At 42.9% G+C, this 24,674-nt stretch overlaps 2 protein-coding genes across 2 annotated transcripts in view; one reads left to right on the top strand and one right to left on the bottom strand.

Moving 5' to 3' along the window:
• The window catches only part of LOC132591998 (uncharacterized), a 452,388-nt gene that overhangs the window by 263,079 nt on the left and 164,635 nt on the right, over window positions 1-24,674 (top strand). The gene's annotated exons all lie outside the window — the stretch shown is intronic.
• The window catches only part of LOC118087182 (cytosolic phospholipase A2 epsilon), a 33,851-nt gene continuing 30,577 nt past the window's right edge, over window positions 21,401-24,674 (bottom strand). The window contains exon 19 of the mRNA XM_060283017.2: window positions 21,401-22,892. Within this exon, the coding sequence (XP_060139000.1) occupies window positions 22,675-22,892 (218 nt within the window). The 3' untranslated portion in view covers window positions 21,401-22,674. The remainder of the gene's footprint in view (window positions 22,893-24,674) is intronic.

The raw sequence follows: 24,674 nt of genomic DNA, 5'->3' as shown, positions 1-24,674 counted from the left end.
CATGCTAAGGGCCCCCGAACTCAGGTTGTTGTTGTTGTTAATTAAATTTGTATTCCATCATATACCCACAGGTCTCAGGGCCGTTACAACATAAAATCACAAACTACATAATAAAAACAAAACAACCTAATAACTTATGCATTACCAAGGAAGAGTAAGCATCACTCTCTAGAGGACACAGATTTGCATTTTCTAATTTTTCTGCATAGCGGTAAAGGTAGAAATAATTGCTCTAATTTGAATTGAAATAAAATACATCTCACCATAATGGGGAAGACTGACCCATTGACCTGGGTGCCTGTTCAGTCTGCTGTCCAGGCGCTAATTAGCAATGAGCAACTCTGTGGTGCTTGATGTCTCTTCTTAGGGTTCTTGATCTATGAGCAGGACTTGGATAGACTAGCCTGTCAAATAGAGGACTCCTTCAAAGGAAGGGCTCTCCATTGACAGCCTTTCAAATGGGGGGGGGTTGTCCTCTGTAAAGTAGGACACACTGCCACCCTATTTCTTACAGTTCGGATCACTCCCTCCCATAAAGATGTGCTGACCACACCCTGAACCCACTCAGTCTTACATACCCCCAGTTGGTTTCATTTGTGATACAATTTCTTTAAAATTGTCAGTGGCTTACATAAAGAAAAAGCATCAATTGTGTTTGTGTGTGCATTTGGCCTTCTTAAACGTACATAAATGATTAGGTGTGACTATGTGGACAGGTTTTGCTTATAGTTTCACGAATTGGGTTTCTTTATACTGGTGCAAACACAATGTTATTTCCCATAACGTTATTGTGGGGTTAAAGGTGATTACAATCATTATACAGTGGTACCTCGACTTATGAATGACTCTACTTATGAAATATTCTACTTACGAAGGAAAAAAATGGCCACGCGCTAACGATTTTTTTTGACATCCGAAGGGAGCAGATAGCACAGCGGCGGTGAGGGCAATGATCCGGCAGGAGGCCGGCAGGGCAGCGGCGGTGAAGAGGGCTGGATGAAGGGCTTCCTCAAAGAAGCAGGAAGTGCGGCGGCGGCAGCGGGAGGGGGGGGCGAAAAGCGGAGCGCTGAGATGAGATCAGCTGTTCCGCGGCTTTAAAGCGGTCTCCCTCGGCGAAGCCAGCAGAGCGGTGGCGGCAAGGGCAACGATCCAGGCATCTCAGCGCTCCGCCTTTCACCCCCCGCTGCCGCCGTGCCTGCCGCGTTTTTTCCGCGGCTTTGGGGCTTTTTTCTAGGCTCCGGAACAAATTAATCCATTTCCAATGCATTCCTATGAGAAACCGCAATTTGACTTACAAATTTTTCTACATACGAATGTGCATTTGGAACAGATTAAATTTATATCCCGCCATTTCCCCCACATCAAGACTCAAGGTGGCTTACACAAATTAAAACAACAAAGATAAAATACAAAAGTTAAAACATATAAAAGAGAATAGTTAAAAAGTAATTAAACACTAATAGAATTAAAACCATATTTTAACAAAACAGAGATAGTAAATTTATTATTATTATTATTATTATTATTATTATTATTATTATTATTATTATTATTATTTTATTTATACCCCACTCATCTGGCTGGGTTTCCCCAGCCACTCTGGGTGGCTCCCAACAAAACACTAAAACAGAATAAAACTCCAAACATTAAAAACTTCCCTAAACAGGTCTGCCTTCATATGTCTTCTAAAAGTCAGATAGTTGTTTATTTCCTTGACATCTGATGGGAGGGCATTCCACAGGGCGGATGCGACTACCGAGAAGGCCCTCTGCCTGGTTCCCTGTAACCTCACTTCTCACAATGAGGGAACCGCCAGAAGGCCCTCGGCGCTGGACCTCAGTGTCCGGGCTGAACGATGGTACAACACTATTAAAAGCCCTTTCCTAAAAAATTAGTTCCCAAATGCCTGTCAGAATAAAAATCTTTTTAAAATTTTTTAAAAGAAATTATTTCCATGCCACAGAAGATAAATTTTGAGAAAACAGTTGTTACAACAGTAAACAACTGATCTTCATCTGCTGGTAGAAGGGCAACTAGAAGGGAGCCAGTTTAGATTTTTTTAAAAAATGATTTTATTTGAAATATTGTGGGAATAAAGATCTTATGAGATGATAGGACTTGGGGAGTCTGAGGCTTTTCAGATGCATCAGGGTCATACAACATCTGAAGGGCCTTGCTATAGAATGCTTGTTGCACTGACATTGAAATCAATAAAGGTCTTTCTGATTGGCTATGTTACATAATTTTCAAAAAAGTTGATAGATGTACTCAGGTTCACCGTTTGTACTTGAGCCACATCTGCCAATTCCACTTTGAGGGAACTTCAATTTTTGAACCAAATTTCACTTTTTGCAAAATAATAATAAAATAAAATAAAATGGTCTCAGCAGTCACAATCTTCCATTATTCCCCTCCAATTCCACTTCGTGATCCAAAGCCATGTGTCATTTAATGGCCAGTTTGCTGGAATTGTGTTGAAGTTCATGCTATTTCTTAACTTTTTCAAGGAATAGTCATCCTGAAACCATTTCCCCCCCAGGTTAATTCAGTTGAGCAATTGGTTTCAATAAATCATCTGTGTTAATTACTCACTTGCCGTTAATATTTTGCTTACAGGGCTGAAGTAATAGTGAGAAAGAAAACACAAACACTTCCTTTGCATTGTTTAAATAATTATCTAATTGCTTTCAAAGGAGAAGCTCCAGTTGCTGCAATTCTCCACACCACTTCAAATGCCAGATGTGGCTGGTTACTCATAAATAGCAATGCCTGGGTTAGTCACATGCAACAATCCCTTCAGGTCATAAACCGGGGGAGGGGGGTATTTGAATACTACGTATTCTGAAATTACCTGGGAAGCAAAGCCCCAGCATAGCCCAGCCACCATCTCTTATATTCTGTTTATGATCTTCAAGGGAGAATGCCGACGCTTATGTATGTAGTGACAACAAAAGCACTCAGGGACAAGAGGCAAAAGGGACGTGGATGGTGCTGTGGGTTAAACCACAGAGCCTAGGGCAGGCACCCCCAAACTTCAGCCCTCCAGATGTTTTGGACTACAATTCCCATCTTCCCCAACCACTGGTCCTGTTAGCTAGGGATTATTGGAGTTGTAGGCCAAAACATCTGGAGGGCCGCAGTTTGGGGATGTCTGGCCTAGGGCTTGCCGATCAGAAGGTCAGCAGTTCGAATCCCCGCGACAGGGTGAGCTCCCGTTGCTCGGTCCCTGCTCCTGCCAACCTAGCAGTTTGAAAGCACGTCAAAGTGCAAGTAGATAAATAGGTACTGCTCCGGCGGGAAGGTAAACAGCGCTTCTGTGTGCTGCTCTGGTTCGCCAGAAGTGGCTTAGTCATGCTGGCCACATGACCCAGAAGCTGTACGCCAGCTCCCTCGGCCAGTAAAGAGAGACGAGCGCCGCAACTCCAGAGTCGTCCATGACTAGACCTAACGGTCAGGGGTCCCTTTACCTTTACCTTTACAAGAGGCAAGGGTGCCAGTTCCTGGGGACATAGCTGTTTCGGACCCCCCAGGAACTGGCACCCCTGCCTCTTGTACCTGAGTACTGTTGCAGGGGGACATCCAAAAACCAGGGGGAGTGAAAATGGAATGGAATATCACGGAAAAGGGCTCCCAGGCTCCATAAAAAGTAGCACTCTACACTGCAACATTTTCATTTTTTACAGGTCCAACTTGTTACTCTGGTACATAGCTGCCAAGTTATCCCTTTTTTAAAGGGATTTTCCCTTATGCTGAATAGGCTTCCTCGTGAGAAAAGGGAAAACTTGGCAGCTATGCTCTGGTATTCAAATCCACTTGCAGGATCAATTTAATGCTGGGTCCATAAGATAGTTGCCACTATTGTTAGCTATTGCAGCTTGTCATAAACTTTGGTTGGCAATTCTTTGGGGACAGGAAACAAAATGTGTTCTTTTATCATCGCTCCTGTGTATCACAGCCACATTACAATAATGTTTATTATTTTAGCCTGTCACAGTATTGTGAAGCACGTAAATGTAACAACAGGGGATTGGCTGTAACAGCGGTAGATCATATGTTGGATTTACCACTCCTCACCCAACTGACGCTCCTCAACCCCTCCCCCCCAGTTTTGAGTCCTGTTCCCCCATCCCCCACAGAGCATTTCCTTTCAGAAGAAGGGCATGTGCCGCCACCACGACACCAAGAAGACACAGCACACATGCCTGAGAAAACCCCTTAAACCCTATTTTACTTTATTTTTTATTCTCTCTCTCTCTCTCTCTCGTGTGTGTGTAACCAATACAAATGCACGCAGAAAAAAAAGAAAAGAAAAAGAAAATAGAAACATGTTTATTCTTTGGGATTTACAGAAAGAAGAACACATACCAATAAATAAATTTTAGAAAGGGGCAAGATTAGATGTGGACACACAAAGCGTTTTTCAAAACAATCAAGATTCCTTGTGCTCCGCTCCCCATTTCTTCCTGCCCATGGCGGCCCTGCCTTCTGCCTGCCCCTCAGAGCTGGCATGTCATGCAGGGCTGAGGCTCGGTGGCTGCCTCTCCTCCTCCTTGCCTGCTTTCCAGCAGCTTCCACAAGTTGCCCAAGGGAGAAGGCCAGCAACAGCAGCAGCAGCAGCAATGGAGAGGCAACAGGATGCTCCCACAGCTGCTGCCACTACCACCACTTGGAACAAGCTCATCCTCCTTCCTGAGCTCGGCGGTGGCAGCACTGTTAGGGGAAATAGAGTCATTCTGGGATCAAATCAGAAGCCAGGATGGCTTTTGAAATTCTGGGACTGTCCCTGGGAAATTGGGACACTTGGATGGTATGCAAGTAGAGTTGGGTAAGGCTCCTGATTATAACCATAAATACTTGCTGCAAGTCAGTGCAGACAATCCTGATATAGATTGACCAATGATCTGGCATTAATATTAATATTAATATTAAAATGTTAATGTTAGGCAGGCACCTTCCTGGGGCTGCATTGCTTTTGGTGACCGGTAAACACCTTTTTGCTTAGGCAAATCTCCAGACATGTAATTTTATTACGAATTGCCCTGAGTCTCCATTGAGGTGTAGTGGAGGGGATGGTTGGATCACTTGAGGAGTGGGAGGGACTTGGGGAGCTGGAGCTGGACAACCCTGGAGAGGGTCCTAGAAGGATGGTAGAGGCAAAGTCGGGGTGCCAAGAAGTGTCTGAACCAGGTAAGGAACCAGCAGTCAAGGTGGCAGAGAGACATAGCTGCCAAGTCTCCCGTTTTTTGCGGGAAACCCCCGTATTTTAAACCGTTTCCCGCTGGCAGCCCGGATTGAAAAAAACCCCTTAACCCCCCCCCCGGATTTCCTACTTGCCAGGGAGGCTTCATTTTAGGTCCTGGTGCCGAAAATCAGGTAGAGCGGCACCGGAAGTTGCTTCTACGTATGTCTGGTCATGTGTAGAAGCGACTTCCGGTGCCGGCGCCGCCCGATTTCCGGTGCTCATACATGCGTAGAAGCGACTTCCGGTGCCATGCCGCTGCTGATCCAGCATTTTTCGGCAGGAGACTTGGCAGCTATGCAGAGAGGTGGATCCAGGGGGAGCACCAAAAGGCTTGCTCTGCCCCTGTGACATTGGTAATATCCAGGGCTGCCTTCAGATTTTTTCTAAAAGTCAGATAGTTGTTTATTTCCTTGACATCTGATGGGAGGGCGTTCCACAGGGCGGATGCGACTACCGAGAAGCAGGGCCATCTTAAGCATGTCGGGCGCCCTGGTGCGGAGATTGCTCCGGCACCTCCGCCCCGCCCCGTTTCTTGCTGCGGCTGCTGGGCGGGCGCAGTGCAGCTGCCGCACGGCGCCCCCTGGCAGCACGGCGCCCCGGCGCCCCGCACCACCCAGCCTTCCCCTAGAGCCAGCCCTGCTGAGAAGAGCCTCTGCCTGGTTCCCTGTAACCTCACATCTCACAGTGAGGGAACCACCAGAAGGCCCTCAGTGCTCGATCTTAGTGTCTGGGCTGCAAGGCAGGAATATTCCTGTTCCCCTTCTGGCAAGGTGACTGAGAGTAAATCAGATGCTGAGCTGGTTGCCAACTCCATCTTAGTCTCCAGAAACACGGAGTCACCAGCGCAGGAAGGTACAGACCTTGCAAATTCAAACCACTCATATTTCCTCTCCCAGTCCCATCACTCCAGTTACTGGCTGTACCTCGTGACTCATGCCTGATTTACCTGTGATCTGATTTACACATAAAAGCTTTTGGCAAAAAAAAAAACGAAAACCAAGCTGCTGAATTATAAAGAACCCATTTGGTTTTGACCGAGCTTATGTGGGAGTAGGCAAAAACAATAAAAACAAAACAGAATAAATGATCAACATTAGTAAAACAAAGACAAATGGTTGTGTCTCCTCCAGCACTCCACAATGTCTAGCAGACCTAAAGCACAGATTTCCACAACAAGAAATTAGAAAAAGAGTGGGATGGATCAAAACTCAATGAATTTAATCAGCCTCATCTTTTCTAAGCACTAACTATCTGTTTGGGTTTCTGTTGATTCTTCATATTTTAGGGTTGCCATACGACCGGAATTTCCCAGACATATCTGGGAGAGTCCGGATGCATGGCAACAACTTTGGGCAACCCTCCCCCCCCATAAAAAACTAAAAAACTCAAGACTTTCTGTCCAGATTTTCACTGTTTGAAATATGGCAAACCTATCATATTTGTCATCATCATGTTTATCACGGATTTCTAAGAACTAATGGTTTGCCTGGATTGAAACAAGTTTGTCTACTCTTTCACAAGCAAATAATAATAATAATAATAATAATAATAATAATAATAATAATAATAATTTATTAATACCCCGCCCATCTGGCTGGGTTTCCCCAGCCACTCTGGGTGGCTTCCAACAGAAGAATAAAATAATCGATTAAAGATTAAAAGCCTCCCTAAACAGGGCTGCCTTCAGGTGTCTTCTAAAAATCTGGTAGCTGTTTTCCTCTTTGACATCTGATGGGAGGGCGTTCCACAGGGCGGGCGCCACTGCCGAGAAGGCCCTCTGCCTGGTTCCCTGCAACTTGGCTTCTCGCAACGAGGGAACCGCCAAAAGGCCCTCGGCACTGGACCTCAGTGTCCGGGCAGAACGATGGGGGTGGAGACGCTCCTTTAGAAGGCACTTCCTTGGATCAGGCGCTTCACCTGATCTAAGAGGCCTCTTCTTGTATTCTTACATGAACGCTGCTTTCTTTCCTTTGCTAACCACTGCATATTCACAGACATCCTAGCCTGAGGAAAAGAAGACAAAGTCAGCTGCCCTGTCTCTGCTGTTGCTCCTGGTGAGGCAATATTTCCACCCTCCCATTTGCTAGGACTGGCCACCCTGCAGCAGACACCTCCTTCCTTGGCAGGATACTGCAGCAGAGCAAGCTGATCAGGCACCTGGGGCGGTGCGCATGCCCTGTGACCAGGGCCAGGGCCAGCCGCCTGTGGGGCCAAGACACTCCATGGGGCCTCCAAGGAGTCTGCCTGCCTCCTCCCACTCATCTGCTCCTGGGAGAGGCGCATGGCTTGGGCGCGCTGCAGGCCCAGTGGTGAGTGCCACCCAGCATTTTGTCACCCCTCTCAGTGGTGACACCCGGGGCGGCCTGTGTTGGGAATTTCATTCCTCCGTGCTGCAGATGTGTGATTGTTGTTGTTGTTGTGTAGTGGGTCTTCAGTGATTTCAGCTCAGTGCAAATAAGAAACAGGAGGCGAGGATCTGGTACAACATCTCTTTACTTCAAAGAACAAGGAAGAGCCAGAACACCGGGAATGGAAAAAACTGGGGCTTATATAGTAACAGAGAACTAGCAGGGAAAAGATACATTTTGGCGGTAACCAATGGCAAGGATTCCCTCCAGCGTAAACCAATCCAGCAGCGGATCCAAATCCTGCACTCTGAACCAGCAAATGATATACGTTCCCGCTAGAACTTATGCATTCAAATAAACTCTGCAATACAATACAATAAACTCTATACTGTATATTATATTACAATACATACTTGGCTGTGCTATTACTTTAATACACAACAGTTGTCACGCGTCTGTGTTTACATTCCACAGTGCTGGATGTCATGCTGTTCCATTTTGTATTGCTTTTGCTTTACCCTTCTCTCCGAGGAAGAAAGGGAGAGAGGAGCCATGCTTTCTTTGTTCTGTTACGTTTGATTTTGTACATAATAAATTAGGTTTAGATGTCACACCTCAAGGCTCAGCTTCTGTTTGGACTCTGCTAGTGTCGTGTGCTCGTGTCCTTGGATATGGGTCACATGAGCGCGACGGGACAAATGAGTGACGAATCATCCTGGGCGGCGCTGCGTTGGGGAGAGGCATCAGCCTCGGTGTTTCCCAACAGCCCGCCCCCACCGCACCCCTCTTCCTTCTCCCCTGGCAGGATAAGTACATCATAAGAATGCAGAAAAAGCCTGCTAGATCAGGCCAATGGAGCATCTAGTCATGCATCCTGGTTTCACAGAGGCCAACCAGAGGAAATTGCACAAGTAGGACCTTTCTCCAAGCCCATTTATAAACACCTGTCATGTCACCTCTTACTCAACTATTCTCTAAACCAAAAAGTCCCAACCTTTCTGCATCAGAGAGTTGCTTCATTCTCTAGATCAGTGGTTGTCGAACTTAATCCGTTCCAGGGGTCCGTTCGACTCCTAGAACTGTTTGAAAACCAAGGCGTGGCTTCCGATTGGCTGCAGGAGCTTCCTGCACTCAATCGGAAGCTGTGTCGGAAGTTCGGCTTCCAAAAAAACGGTCACAAACCGGAACACCTACTTCCAGGTTTGCAGCGTTTGGGAGCCGATTTGTTTGGGAGCCAAGCCATTTGACACCCAAGGTACCACTGTATTTCCAACTTTACAATATCCTTTTTGAGGTGAGGCTAGCGGAACTTGACACAGTATTTCAAATGTGGTTGCGTCATATATTTCTATAACAACATTATGTTATCAGCAGTTCACTACAAGGGTTCACTCTTTCCCCAGGAATATGAAGGGGAATTTTTTTTGAAGAGTTTAGGTTTATTAGATTTATGAGGGGACGTGGGTGGTGCTGCGGTCTAAACCACTGAGCCTCTTGGGCTTGCTGATCAGAAGGTCGGCGGTTCAAATCCCTGTGATGAAGTGAGCTCCCATTGCTCTTTCCCAGCTCCTGCCAATCTAGCAGTTCGAAAGCACGCCAGTGCAAGTAGATAAATAGGTACCACTGCTGTAGGAAGGTAAACAGCGTTTCCATGCGCTCTGGTTTCCCATCACGGTGTTCTGTTGTGAACCAGTTTAGTCATGCTGGCCACATGAACTGGAAAGCTGTCTGGACAAACACTGGCTCCCTCGGCCTGAAAGCATAGCTGCCAAGTTATCCCTTTTTTACAGGGATTTTCCCTTATGCTGAATAGGCTTCCTTGCAAGAAAAGGGAAAACTTGGCAGCTATGCCTGAAAGTGAGATGAGCGCCACAACCCCATAGTCACCTTTGACTATGGGGTCCTTTACCTATTAGATTTATATGTTGCTTCCCACTAAGAAAGTCCCAAAATGACTTACGATCAATTAAAAAAAATAAAAAATCACCTCAACATTATTAAAAGCGGATTTAACAGTACAGCCATATCATTGGTGCTGCCCAAATCCTTGTGAAAGCAAAAACAAACAAACAAAAGGGGGGGGGGCTGGTGGAAAAACAAGGACAAGGTTGGTGTCAGGGAAAATTTATTTTCATCCCCCAAATAGTGTGATTTATCAAACGTTATCAAACGTTGACTGTGAACAATGCCATCCAATATGCCACATAAAGGGAAATGCTATTAGGTTAATTTAACACACCACCCAGAGTACATGTGCATGCAATATTGAAGGGGGATCCTGCTCATTTCAGTGGGCTGCATTTAATGCTATTCCAATATATTGTGCTCCCAATGGCTGCTGATTGTAAAGAAGGAATGAACTACAACATTCAGATCTTTGGGATCAGAAATGCGTTTCTCCAATAAAGCATAATTAAAAGTTTCGGTGAGAAAGACAGCTCTAGAACACCTGGTGACTATATTAAAAGACAGAGAGTTTTTAATTTGTTCTTATGTCTCCACCCAGAAATAATTTCCCTAGCCCAGCATCTTAGGCAGAGCCTGTAGCATCTCCTCCCTTCTGTAAGTTACTTATCAAAGGCATCATTGGGCGAGGGAGAAAGAGAGATTTTATGTGTTACCTAGATAAAGTAAGGACATAGCATAGGGCCTCTCTTCCCCCAACCCCCCAGCCTGATGAAACTGCCAGAACAAAACCAAGAGTGGCTGTGCAAGGCTTCTGAACGTACTCTAAATGTGAAGCAGCAGAGTAGAAATATTATTAAATAATCACAAAAATTCATTAGTAAATAAAGGCAAAGACATAGAGAGTCAGTTTTGCAGGTGTGGAGTTGTGAGAGTGAATCAAACCATGCAGGGACATGGCAGGCCTCATGATTCAGTTCCAGGATGAGAGATGTCAGTAGGCTGGCCAGGTGAAAAGGGAGACAAGGCTTCCTGTCCTTTTAACAGCTGTGTAAACAAGAATGTCAACAGGTCCCACTATTCTTATTTCTGAATGATAGGCAATGACTGCCAAAATTCATTCTTCTACACAACTGTTACAAAAGAGGAAAGGGCTTCTATCTCTCTCTCTCTCTCTCTCTCTCTCTCTCTCTCTCTCTCTCTCTCTCTCTCTCTCTCTCTCTCTCTATCTATCTATCTCTATCTCTATCTCTATCTCTATCTCTATCTCTATCTCTATCATCTTGCTGCCCTCCCAGATGTTTTGAGATACAGTTCCCACCTGCCCAGCCATGCTGAATGTGGTTGATGGGAATTGTTTTTCAAAATGTCTGGAGGGCACCAGGTTGGTGAAGGCTGCCCTACGTGCTCAGGCACTTTGACGCAAGTATGAGGAGCATAGGAATAAGGCCCCTGTTGGACCACAACTCCCATCACCCTTGACCACTAGCCCTGCTGGGAGTTGGAGTCCAACAACATATGGAGTGCCACAGGTTCCTCATCCCTGCATTAGAATACACTGTGCAACTTCCTGCATACTGTGGGGATTCTGGTCTTATTAAGTGTCTCTTGCCAGTGGGACCTCCTGTCCACTAGTGGAACAACATTAATTCCACTCCCTTCATCCATTTGTAGAGACATGGGGTGTCTTAAAGCAAGGGTAGGCACACCTTAGGCTTGCAGGATCAACTTTGTTTTTTACTCTAGATTGGAGTCTAGTGTAAAAGTAATATACTTTAAAATGAAACAATCCTGAAGCCAGGGGTCTGTTTTGAGTACCAAAACTGAATGGACCTCACAGTCCTTCTACATGAAAATCCACCCCTGGTTCCCCCCAGCTTTCTTAATTTCAGCGTTATAGCCTTTAGTGTTACTGCTGTTGCTAAATAAATAAGAGCCAGGAGCCCTTGCCAATCTATTGCAAACAACCCAGAGATCCATTCTGTAGATTCCAGTTTACCTTCTGGCTCTCCCAGCTAAATGGTTGTCTGTTCTTTCTTGTTTTCATATATTTTCTATTGAGTTTCATTATTTATACAGTTAATCCATATGTTATTCAAGACATAATAAGCTACACACCAAGAATCCAAAACAATTCAACATCAGATAATATTGCTACATTAAGTCTTAAAGTCTTTAGTATCGACTTCCCTCTACCTCATTGTGGCTCCATGCTTCTTCCTTATCTTTTTTTACTGTGTCCTTTTTTTCTTTTAATTGATTGGCTTTTCATAATATGCATTATCTACCTGTTATCTACTTTGTGAAAATTAGTCAAGGCATATTAAGGATTTCGTTTGGGAACAATGTTTTTCCAAATACACTGTAACAATCCCATTCATTTTTGAATTTTTGGTTTGATTGGTTCCTGATTGCGTCTGTCATTTTTGCTACTTCTAGGTATTCACATAATTTAATTTGCCATTCTTCCTTTGTAGGGGTTTTCTCTCCTTTCCAGTTTTTAGCAATTAGCATTCTCGCTGCTGTTGTTACATATAAGAAAACTCTCCTCTTATCATTTGGTTCATCAGATGTCAAAATGCCTAGCTAGAAGAAAGGCTTCCTGCTTTTTCACAAATGTTTGTTTAAACATTTTTTCTAACTCGTCATAAATAGTATCCCCCTTTTTTAAACAACCCCACCACATGTGTTCCCTCCATTTGCTTACACCTCCAGCGTATGTTTGAGTTTGTTTTATATATATTGGCCAATTTGCTGGGGGTCATGTATAGAGTATTTCCATTTTAAAAATTCCTTTATTGTGTAGCAAGCCATAAATTTTAAATCTCCTTTTCATAAATTTTCCCAATCATCCATCTGAATGGAGTATCCAAAATCCTTTGCCTATTTAATCATTTCATCTTTCACTTCTTCCTCCTTAACCTCCCAATCCAGCAGTAGTCTGTACATTTTGGATAGGATTTTCTTCTTGTTCTGTAAAATATCTTTTTCTAAGCTCGATACCTCTGTTGCAATGGTTGTCAGTTCTAATCACCAACTATTTTATCTCTTGTGCTTTCTCTGCTGCTAAAGAAAGATCCCATTATCTTTGCAGTTACCGTATATTCTGGCGTATAAGACAACTGGGCGTATAAGACGACCCCCAACTTTTCCTGTTAAAATATAGAGTTTGGGATATACTTGCCATATAAGAAATACGACCCGGCATATAAGACGACCCCCGACTTTTGAGAAGATTTTCCTGGATTAAAAAGTAGTCTTATACGCAGGAATATACAGTGGTGCCTCGACTTATGAATTTAATCCGTTCCGAAGGCACCTTCGTAGGTCGAAAAATTCGTAAGTCAAAAAGCGCCATTGGAAAAGCGATTTCCCATAGGAATGCATTGGAAACGGGAAAATTTGTAAGTCGAAGCAACCCCATCTAAAAATTCGTAAGTCAAAAAAACCCTATCTAAAAACGCCACGGTTTCCGTTCGGATGTCAAGAAATTTGTAAGCGTGTGGCCATTTGCCCCATTCGTAAGTTGGAAAATTTGGTTGTCGAGTCGTTCGTAAGTCGAGGTACCACTGTACAGTATTTGCCTCACTGATATAACTTCTTCACTTTTCAATTCTGATTAAAAAAACAAAAACAGACTGCAGTTTAGAGGAGGAGGAACAGTAGCAAGATGGCGAGAGGAATACAAGCAGAAGAAAAAGGAGGGAAACGGCAGTACAGAAAGCTTTCTCCACACCAAGTATAATTTTATGCACTCTTTCATGCCCCGTTACTTGCATTTTTCTAAGCTAAGAAGTCCCAAATGTTGCAACTCTCAACTCCTTTGAGGCCAGACAATCAGAACTCTATGGAGTATTCCAAGTGTGTTTACGTCATAGAACTGTATTAAAAAATTGCAATGCTGCTGGTTTTAGTTTTAATTCCTTTCCTACTGATCCCTAGCACGGAAAGTGCCTCCCACACATTTTGCCTTTCTGAGAAAACATGTGTAGGATTAGGGTGTTCCATACCAAAACTGCCTGTAAAGTTATGAAATGTTTATTCAGGAGCAGTTTACACAACATATATAGCAATCACAATATTGCAGGTGAACAACTACCGGTAAATAACCCTAAGGATGGGCTGACATTTGACCGATATTCATCATTGCCGGAACACCTCTGGGCAACATGTAAAGCAGTTTACTCCATGCTGATTAGTTGGGGATGGAGTCATGTCAATAACTCAGAGAGATGACACATTTATAGGCATCCACAAGCCAGAGAAATGGCAGTGATTCTTCATCCTTCAGACAACAAGCCAGAGCTAGTTACTGTATATATTTCAGGGAAATTGGAAATTGCTTGCTGAAAGAACTTGGGACCAATGAAACATTTCCTAGTGCAGGCACCCCCAAACTGCGGCCCTCCAGATGTTTTGGCCTACAACTCCCATGATCCCTAGCTAACAAGACCAGTGGTTGGGGAAGATGGGAATTGTAGTCCAAAACACCTGGAGGGCTGAAGTTTGGGGGTGTCTGTCCTAGTGGGTGGGATGGCTGTCTCCTCTGAGGAAGCATATTCTCCAACCACCTTGTATTACCAACACACTCTTTTGACTATATATATATATATATATATATATATATATATATATATATATATCATCATGGAAGCCAGTGGCATGTGGTCATTGGACTAAAGGGACTAGGATAGTCCCCTAAATGTTCCCCTGATGTCTCCTTCCAAAAGCCCAGGAAGCTTCTGCCCAGTTTAGGGAGGGACATGAGAGGCTCTGATGAGTCCAAGATCCATCCTGTCATCTTCCCAAAGCCCATCTGGTGTTGAATCAATAATGTCGGTGTCAAAGATCATCATTGTCAAAGCAATGATTCTTCAACAGCAACTTCGTTGGACTGGTCATGTTGTTTGGATGCCTGATTATCATTTTCCAAAGCAACTACTCTATTCCCAAATCAAGAATGGAATGAGCCCCCTCTGCCTATCAGGAACCGGATCCTAGCCTGAACCCTGCTTTGGTAAATGGGGATGCAGGCTGGGACTTGGGCTGTGCTGGGGCCGCCCCCAGCCAATGGAGTTGACGGTGGGCCTCCCTTGCCCATTGAAACAGCCAGCACCTGGGGCTAAGCCTGTTTGTTCTAATAGGATGACCCCCCCCCAGGGACTGCCACCTGGGGGAGGGGGGGTCATCCTATTGGATGTAAGTATTAGGAACCGCCACCTGGATTGACCATGCGTCATCTCCAGTGGGTGGGCCGGAAGTATTTAGATTGTCCCATGCCCAAACCAAACCTCTTTCATCTGTATTCAATAAAGTTGTGGCCTGTTTTGAACCAAAAATATTGGTCTCTTATTATACAGGCTGGTGTATAGGAAGTCCAATGCCTGGTCCTGCAAGAAGAAATCTCAGGCCCTCAGGCTGAAAATGTTTTCTCTCACCAGTAAAGGGTTGCCATATCTTGAAGAGCAAAAAAGAGGACAGCCTGAGCCGCTGCCCATCCAAGCAAGGAGAAGAGGTGCATGGGGCTGCTGTTGCGCCTGTGTGCCTCTTTCCCCGGCTCGGGCCAGCCACGACATGCAGAGCAGCCCAGGCCCAATCTGCTCACACCTGAGCCAACCCCCCTCTGAACTAAAAAGACCCCAAACCAGGACATTGCCTTTAAAATGGTAACAAAACCCTGATGGGCATGTTGGCCCCTCAAAAGAGGACATGCCTGGGATTTCCTGGGCACATGGCAACCCTACTCCAATGTAACCTTTGTAGAAGCAATCATATGCATTGCTAGTTCAGTGCTAATAGTCTTTTCAAAATTTAAGAAGAAATGCATCCACTAGATTTAATTAGCAGATAGTGGGTGATGGACATCTGCCAAATTTAATTAGGAAAAGGTGGGTGATTTTTTTTTTTAAAGTTTATTGTAGATTTAAACATATACAACAATAAAAAAGAAAAAAAAAATCCAACTAAACAGAACAGGCACAAAAAACACAATCCCCCCTCCCCCCTACCTCCAGAGTCCCCCTTCCCCTCCCCTGCCCTTACCCCCAACCCTATTCCTTCACAACCTAAATTAGACTTATCTATATTATAAATATTTTCATCACACACACATTATTACAATTTTGTACAATTAGAAACAAAATCCAAATTGAAAATAATAATGCAGAATATTACAATACAAATAATATCCAGATAATTAAATTCTTTCTTATCTTCTTCATCCTTGAGTCTTACTGTCTCGGAAAGAGAATAAGTATAATCCACATATACACATATACATTTGAAACAAGAAATATGACATCCAAAACATTAATCATTTTTCTTCTTAATTCTAGAATCCTGCTACGTCGGAGAGAAGAGACGGATTATCTATGTGTGTACTAAGATAAATGGTAAGTGATTCCCAATTCTTTAATTTATCCTTCACATTTGTTTCCTTCAATAATTCATGTTTTCTTGCTAAATTGTAATATAATATTAATTTATGTAACCAATCCTCCTTCTTTGGAATCTCTTGAGATTTCCATGCTCTTGCCAATAAGAGTCTAGCTGCCGCCGTTGCATAGCTCACTACACATCTGTCATTCGGTTTTATGTCCTCTCCTAACATCCCTAATAAAAAGATCTCAGGTTGTTTCTTAAAAGAGTATTTCACGATTTTCTTTAACTCTTTATAGACTAGTTCCCAGAAGTCTTTAATGAGGTCACAGCTCCACCAAATATGAATGTATGTCCCGACTTCTTTACAGCATCTCCAGCAGATATTGCTTACATTTGGGTACATTTTAGCCAGTTTAGCCGGTGTTAAATGCCATTGATTTTGCATTTTAAATATATTCTCAATCAGATCATAATTTGGCGTAAATCTAGAATCTCTTTTCCATAGTTGTTCCCATTTTTGCATACTGATTGTTTTTCCCAAATCCTGGCTCCATTTAATCATATAATTTTTTGTTAGCTCCTCTTCTGTTTCCCACTTTAATAGTATCTGATATAAATTCGAAATATATTTGCCTTCCTTATCGATTAAAATTTCCTCGAGGTTCGATTTATTCTTTTCAAATCCCACTTTCTTATCCAATTGTAATCTCTGATTAATTTGAAAATAATCTAACCACGTATTTAAGTGGTGTTTTATTTCTTTATATTCTCTCAATTTCAGCGTTCCTTCCTTTTCTTCCAAGAGCATACGGTATGTGGGCCAGGTGTTATTCATGTTACGTCTTCTCACCGCCAATAGTTCGGCTGGAGAGAGCCACCAAGGGGTTTTTGGTTCAAAGAATCTCCTATATTTTAACCAAACTTTAAATAAAGATTTTCTGATCATATGGAACATGAAAAAATTCTTCTTGTCTATCCTATCTTTCATCAAATAATAATGCCAGCCGTGTCCTAGCCCATCACCTTCTAAATCTAATACATCCGAATTTTTTAAAACTACCCATTCTTTAATCCAGACTAATGCCGCTGAATCATGAAAAATTTCCAGATCTGGGAGACCGTAACCCCCTCTGTCCTTATGGTCTATCAGGATCTTATGTTTTATACGGGGTTTTTTCCCGTTCCAAATGAACTCCGCAATGTCCCTTTTCCAATCCCTAAAATATTTCTCCATCCCCAACAATGGAAGGTTTTGGAAAAGGAAGTTCATCTTAGGCACCACGCACATCTTTACAGCTGAGATTCTACCCATAAATGTTAATTTTAATTTCCCCCAAACGTCAAATTTCTTCCTAATTTGCTTCCACGTTTCTAAATAGTTATCCTGAATCAGGTCGATTGCTTTTGTTGTCATCTCAATTCCTAAATATTTCATTTTTTTACTAATTTTGAGTTTTGTGGTTTCTTGCAGCATTTTTTCCTCATTTGCTTCAAGATTTTTGACTAACAATTTTGTCTTATTATAATTTATTTTCAAGCCCGCCAATTCCCCGTATTCTTCTATCAGCCGGATGGCGCTGGGAATGCTTGTAATCGGGTCCTCTGATGTTATTATAATATCGTCGGCAAAGGCCTTTACTTTATAACTCTTATTGCCCACCACAATTCCTTTAATTTCCTCGCTTTTCCTAATTGTATTTAATAAAATTTCGAGCGTGATGATAAATAAGATGGGGGACAGAGGGCACCCCTGTCTTGTCCCCCTTGTGATGTTAATTTTATTCGTGAATTTTCCATTAATAATTAATTTAGCATTTTGGGAAATATAAATGGCCTTTATTGCCCTTTCTAATCTATTCCCCATTTTTACCTCTTCTAACAATCTTAGCATAAAGTCCCAGGCCACCCTGTCAAAGGCCTTTTCCGTGTCCACGGACAGAATTGCGGCTTGTTTGTCTCTTCTATTTTCTAAAAGTTCTATAATATTTATAACATTTCTTATATTGTCTTTGGCGAATCTGCCTTTCACAAAGCCCACCTGATCTTTTTGTATTATATCTTCTAAAATGGAGGATAGTCTGTTCGCTAACAGTTTTGCAAATATCTTGTAGTCGCTATTCAGAAGCGAGATTGGTCTAAAGTCGTTCGGGGTTGGAGTTTCTAGCTTTGATTTTGGAATTAAGATTATTTGCGCTTCTTCCCAAGAGTGCGGGGTGGTACCTTTATCCAATATTAAATTGAATAAGTCTTTCAGAGGGGGCAACATTACTTCATCCAGGGTCTTATATAATTCCGTAGGGAGGCCATCTGGGCCTGGGGCCTTGCCATTTTTCATCGTTTTTAGGGTCTCCTTTATTTCCTCTACTGTTATTTCCATATTTAACGCTCTTAACTTATCTGATGGTATTAATGGCATATTATGTTTTTTAATAAATTCTTCTATTTTCTCCAAATTCGCACCTTCTTTCTGATAAACCAATTCATAATGTTTTTGAAAGGCTTTCACAATCTCACTTGATTTCTCTAGAATTCTATCATTAAATTCAATCTTATTAATAATTTTCTCTTTTTGTCTCTTTTTTAGTTGCCAGATTAATAATCTGCTTGGTTTGTTTGCCCATTTAAAATTTTTGTATTTCCAAAATTGTAAATTTTGATCCAATTCATCATCAATCATTTTCTCATATTCCAATTTTAAAATTTTTAATTCATGTTTTATGGCTTCATTTTCCTTTTTTAATAATTTTTTTTCCTTCTTTCTGATTTCTTGTAGCAAATTAACTTTTTTCTCCTCTCTGATTTTCCGCCATTTTGCATTTTGTTGAATGAAGAACCCACGTAGCATTGCTTTCCCAGCGTCCCAGACTATAGTGGGGTCTACTTCTCCCCTATTATTTATATCTAAATAGTCTTTATACTGTGTTGATACATCTTGGATTATTTTTGAGTTTTTTAACAGGAACACATTCAGCCTCCATCTTCTATCTTTTACCTCTGGAACAAACGTCAACCAGGTCCGATAAGGTGCGTGAACCTATTTCCACTTTTGCTAGTCTCAAAACAAGTTCCCTGGGAATCCAAATGGCGTCTATTCTAGACGCCACCTGGTGTCTATGGGAGAAGAACGTGAAATCTTTTTGAGAGGAATGTTTATGTCTCCACGCATCCACCAGATCTAGGTTTCCCGTCAATTCATCAAAAATTTTTGGTAGCTTATTTTGTTTTTTCTTTTGGTGAGGGCCTGATTTATCTAAGATTGGATTTTTGATTCCGTTCAAATCTCCTAACAGTATAATTTTATCTCCGTGATATTTCATCAATTGGTCCTCTAGCTCCTTAAAAAAGGCCACTTTGCTACCATTCGGGGCGTATACCCCCACCCAGATCCAATTCTCTCCTTCAATCCGTGTTTTCACTATTACGATCCTGCCTTTTTTATCTTTCCATAACAGTTCTGGGCACCATTTATTTTTTATATATATCACCACTCCTCTCTTCTTCTTCGTGTCGGATGTTACAAAATCTAGGCCCAATTTTTCATTTTTTAAAACCCTTTCATGTTTAATGTTTACATGTGTCTCTTGGAGACATATCACATCCCACTTTTCTTTTTTCAGTATATGGCTAGTCCTGTTTCTCTTCTTATTATTATTCAATCCATTAATGTTCCAAGAAATTACTTTAATACTCATATTTATTCGAAATAACCAATTAAATGACTAGAGGAAAAAGAAGAAGAAGAAAAAAAAAAGCTACGAAAAAATAGAGAAAAAGAAAAACAGAAAAGAGAAGAAGAAAAAAAGAGAAAGGAAGAAAAAACAGACACGGGGTAATGGTCAGAAGTAGAAAAAAGTCCAACCCACAATTCTGTTGTAGGATTAATCTACTATCGCTCCTGCTTCTTCAGCCTCATCAAGATCGCTTGCCGCTGTTTCACCTTCCTCGCCTTCCACCTCAGTTTCCGTCTCTTCCTCTCTCGGTTCTTGTCTCTCCTTAGTCTCTCCAGTCTTTTCCCCCCCAAGTTGTTGTGAGTATGTCCTGTAAAATCTATCGGCAGAGTCCGGCGTCTCAAACTTTCTCCACCTCCCCTTATAAAAAAGTGAAAGACCCTCAGGGTATTCCCACTTAAAGAAGATCTTTTTAGCTTGCAAGTGTTTGGTCAAAAATTGGTATTTCTTTCTTTTCTGAAGAAAGTGTGGTGGGATTTCCTTCATGACCACTATCTCGACACCGTCCATCATCAGTCTCCTTTTCCCTTTAGTCTGTAGAATTTTATTTCTGAGCCATAAGGTCGTGAAGGACACCAAGCAGTCTCCCGGCCAGTTGTTCATTCTTGCTTTCCTGGAGTTGATCCTGAAAGCCTCTTCAATTCTTGCTTCTATCTCTCTCTCATCTATCTGCAGCCAATTCGCCAAGGCTTTAGACACTCTGATCTCAATGTTCTCTTGTGGTAATTCTGGGATATTTCGAAAACGGAGGGTTTTTTCTCTTAATTTCATTTGCATAAGAGCCAAGGCATCTTGTTGGGCTTCAAAAGCCGCCTTTTGCTTATCAAGCTCTTTCCTTATATCTTCCGTTTCCTTCTTACCACCTCTTTTTTCCTTGGAGATCTTATCCACAGTTTTTTCTATAATTTGATTTTTAGATTGGAGCTCTTGAATAGTCTCTGCTGTTTTATTTGAAGTCTCTACCAGTTTTTCCAGATGATTTTTGGTTTCCTGGGTGTCCGAAAAGGTGGGTGATTGAGTAGACATTTGTGCTGAGTAGAAAGACTGAGGTGATACTGATGGATGAAGTGATACTGATGGGTGATACTGAGGTGATACTGATGGATGACTGAGGTGATACTGATGAACATGTACATGACAGAAGCATGATTCTGTTGCACAACAGGATGTGTCATCCCAGGGCCGGCCCTACGGCCAGGCTGGGTGGCGCAGGGCACCACGGCGCCGGCCCGCCAGGAGGGCGCCGCGAGCTGCGCCCGCCCGCTGGCCGGCCAGTCCGCGGGTTCGCCACGCAGCTGCGCCCACAGCAACCGCACTGTGCCTGCCCTCCCGCCGCACAGCAGTGCCTGTGGCAGCCGCGCTGCGCGCTCCCACCCGCCCACCACGCTGGGAAACGGGCAGGGGGGGCGCTGGAGGGATCCGTCGCTCCACGGCGCCAGGGGCGCTTAAGACAGCCCTGTGTCATCCAGAGAATCATTAAGCATTATTAATTGGAAACATGGCTGCATATAAGAGTTTTTATTGACTTCCATTTTATTTGGCAGTAGTTATGTGATACTCAAGAGTACTTGGGTTGCTCAGGTTGCTCTGTTACTGGAATTGAATACTTGAAGAAAGCTGCTAGAAATGTACTGCTCATAAGAACATAAGAAGGGCCCCCTTGATTCAGGCCAGTGGCCCATTTAGCCTAGCATCCTGTTTTCCCAGATGCTCATGGGAAGCCCAAAAGCAGGAAGAGCATTTCTCCAGTCAGAAACTAGATACACCCCATTACGTACATCATTATTATCGAACTGAACATGTTTTATTTTTCTAATCTTACAAATAATAACTTGAGCCAACAACCATGTTTTCTTTAATATTGATTAAAGGTAAAGGGGCCCCTGACCATCAGGTCCAGTCGTGTCCGACTCTGGGGTTGCGGCGCTCATCTCGCTCTATAGGCCGAGAGAGCCGGCGTTTGTCCGCAGACAGCTTCCGGGTCATGTGGCCAGCATGACTAAGCTGCTTCTGGCGAACCAGAGCAGCGCACGGAAAAGCTGTTTACCTTCCCGCCGGAGCGGCCCCTATTTATCTCCTTGCACTTTGATGTGCTTTCGAACTGCTAGGTGGGCAGGAGCTGGGACCGAGAACAGGAGCTCACCCCGTTGCAGGGATTCGAACCGCCGACCTTCTGATCAGCAAGCCCTAGACTGTGGTTTAACCCACAGTGCCACCTGGGTCCCTTAATATTGATTAGTTAACCACAAAAGCCAAACAGAGCAGCAGCAGAAGCGAAAGCCACACTGCTGAGTTCAGGCTGCTGTCAATAAATTAAGTATTGAAAGAATCTAGTCGCATAGACTTGGTATGGCACAAGTGGAAGTGTGGATAAGCTTCTACGTTGGAGTAAGAACGTAGGGAGACCCGGCCAGATGGGCGGGGTATAAATAAATTATTATTATTATTATTATTATTATTATTATTATTATTAACTATTAATTATTATTATTATTAGTAAACACACAAGGATGTGCTGGTAGATCACTGATGGTTGCTATCAAAAGTCTGCACCTCCCTCCGCCCCGCCCCCTACCCAATAGTAACAGCAAACCCAGAAATGAAATGTAAGAGTTGGTGCCTGTTACATAAGGGATCTGGAGCTATATTATAAGTTTTGCATGACAATTGGTTTGTTCCTGAGATAAGAACATAATAGTAGCCCTGCTGGATCAGAGCCAAAGTCCATCCAAGTCTGGCATCCTGTTCTCATCTTAGTTAAACAGAAGTCTATGGGAAGTCCATAGACAGGATACCAACACAATAATCCTTAATCCTGCTAAGTACAGATAGATTCACAGCAACCAACTTGGGAGAATCAGCACAGCTGATGCTGAGTTTGCAAATGTGTGACATGCTGATTTAGAATCTCAGTCACTCAAAAAAAAGCACAAGCAGTCTTGGAAAAAGATAACTTTTGTTGACATCCTGAGTTGAATTGCTTGCCTTATCTCATAGGGTCTCTTGGTCCAAATTAAAGTTCAGTGAGATTTATGAGTGCTCAGAGAGCTTGGCTCCATATTCCAGCATCTCATTTCATGCACTTCTTCAGTATTTTTTTCTGTTCCACTGCCATATGCAAAGCTTCCAGGATCATATGTTGGTTATTCAGAATGTTGTATTCACTCAGTTTCACTAGTTGATCGTACTCTTCCTCGCTGAATGTCAGTGAGTAAGTAGAGTAAGGGGTGGAGTCACTGGAGACATCAACGTTGCCTTCTTTCATTTCTGATGCAGAGCGTTTAACACCTATGAAAAAATTGCAGTAAGGTAGTGCTGTAAGAATGGGATTTACCAAAATTAAGTTCATACATGCATATTCAACAGCTGCTAAGGCACACAGATTTCCTGCGGAAATTGTTCTATTTGATTGAAGACATGTTTTCTTCTCTGTGAACTGCCCTGAGACCTCCGGGTATAGGGTGGTATATAAATTCTATAACTACTACTACTACTACTACTACTACAACAACAACTACTGTTTTAAAACTGAATTTCTTGGATTGTATGTTAGTGGTAGGGACACAGGTGGCGCTGTGGGTTAAACCACAGAGCCTAGGGCTTGCTGATCAGAAGGTCGGCGGTTCGAATCCCTGCAACGGGGTGAGCTCCTGTTGCCTGGTCCCAGCTCCTGCCAACCTAGCAGTTCGAAAGCACGTCAAAGTGCAAGTAGATAAATAGGTACCGCTACAGCAGGAAGGTAAACGGTGTTTCCGTGTGCTGCTCTGGTTCACCAGAAGCTGCTTTGTCATGCTGGCCACATGACCTGGAAGCTGTCGCTGGCTCCTTCGGCCAATAATGCGAGATGAGCGCGCAACCCCAGAGTTGGTCACGACTGGACCTAATGGTCAGGGGTCCCTTTACCTTTATGCTAGTGGTACTATTATTGAGCCTTGATACATCAATGCTAGGAAATTAAGACCCTTCATATATTGTACAAAGGGCTCTTCTCCAGTGAGTAGCAAGCAATTATCTCTTTCCCCCCTCTACTTATATCTATCTTTCTCTATATCTTTCTCTAGAATTGTCATCAGGACCGCAGTGCACAGGGAGAAGAGGTGTATTCCTTCCATCTCCAGCTATGATCTGGACCAAAGTCCTCCTTGGCATGGCAACGAAGCTTAGGATAAAAATGGGAGTCTTTTTCCAAAGTCTTATAGACATCCCTGGGGGCGGGGGAAGATTGTGGATTGTGGCTGAGAAAGGAAGTGGGTAGACCTCCCTTCCATGCACACCGATGATTTGATGACAATCTGGGACCCCTGTGCCAGTAGTTCATTAAATAAAGCGGGGAAAGAAACCAGAATTAGTTGCACACTGTTCCTTTTGTGAAACGGCTAGTTTGGCCATTGCTGACAACCTTGAAGAAGAGTAGGCTCCATTTACAACTCTGCTATAGTGTTAGGAGAACAGTATTATTCAACCAAAAACAAAACAAAAAAAGATGAAAGACAGTGAGATCTTGACGAAACTCCATGCCTCACACCTCTGATCCAAGGAGATAATCAAGGAATTTTCAGAACTAGATCAGTCTAATGAGGAACCGAGGAGGTCAAGGGGCTCCATGAGCCAAGTTTATGAGCATTACAAGTACAGAATTGTTGAACAAGATGGCCTGGTGCAAGGTGCCTGAGTATTATTAGTGTGCTGCTGGCTGACCAGCCACCACTACCTGATGATGAGCAAACTCTGCCACCTGCCAGTGGCAGCCATCTGACTATCATACTGCCTCATGAATACAGATTTAACTTATTTATTTATTCAATATATTTCTATCCCGCCTTTCTCCCGGGTTGGGATTCAATCAAGGTGGTTTACAACATTTTAGAAACATGTATTATAAAATACAGAATAATTAAAACAACAAACTAGTTAAAAATGATAATTAAAATACATCACAACATATCTAAAGCTAGCATTTTAAATATAATTTGCCCTGACAGCAGCTCAATGATCAGCATCGTCTGCACCTTAGTTTCCAAAGACCCAACCTAACAGGAAGGTCTTATCCTGCCGGTGGAAAGAGAACAA

Source organism: Zootoca vivipara, chromosome 1, assembly GCF_965207765.1.
Source record: "Zootoca vivipara chromosome 1, rZooViv2.hap1.1, whole genome shotgun sequence".
Classification (NCBI taxonomy): domain Eukaryota; kingdom Metazoa; phylum Chordata; class Lepidosauria; order Squamata; family Lacertidae; genus Zootoca; species Zootoca vivipara.
The sequence above is the reverse complement of the archived record's forward strand: the minus strand, read 5'-3'. Positions and strand labels throughout refer to the sequence as shown.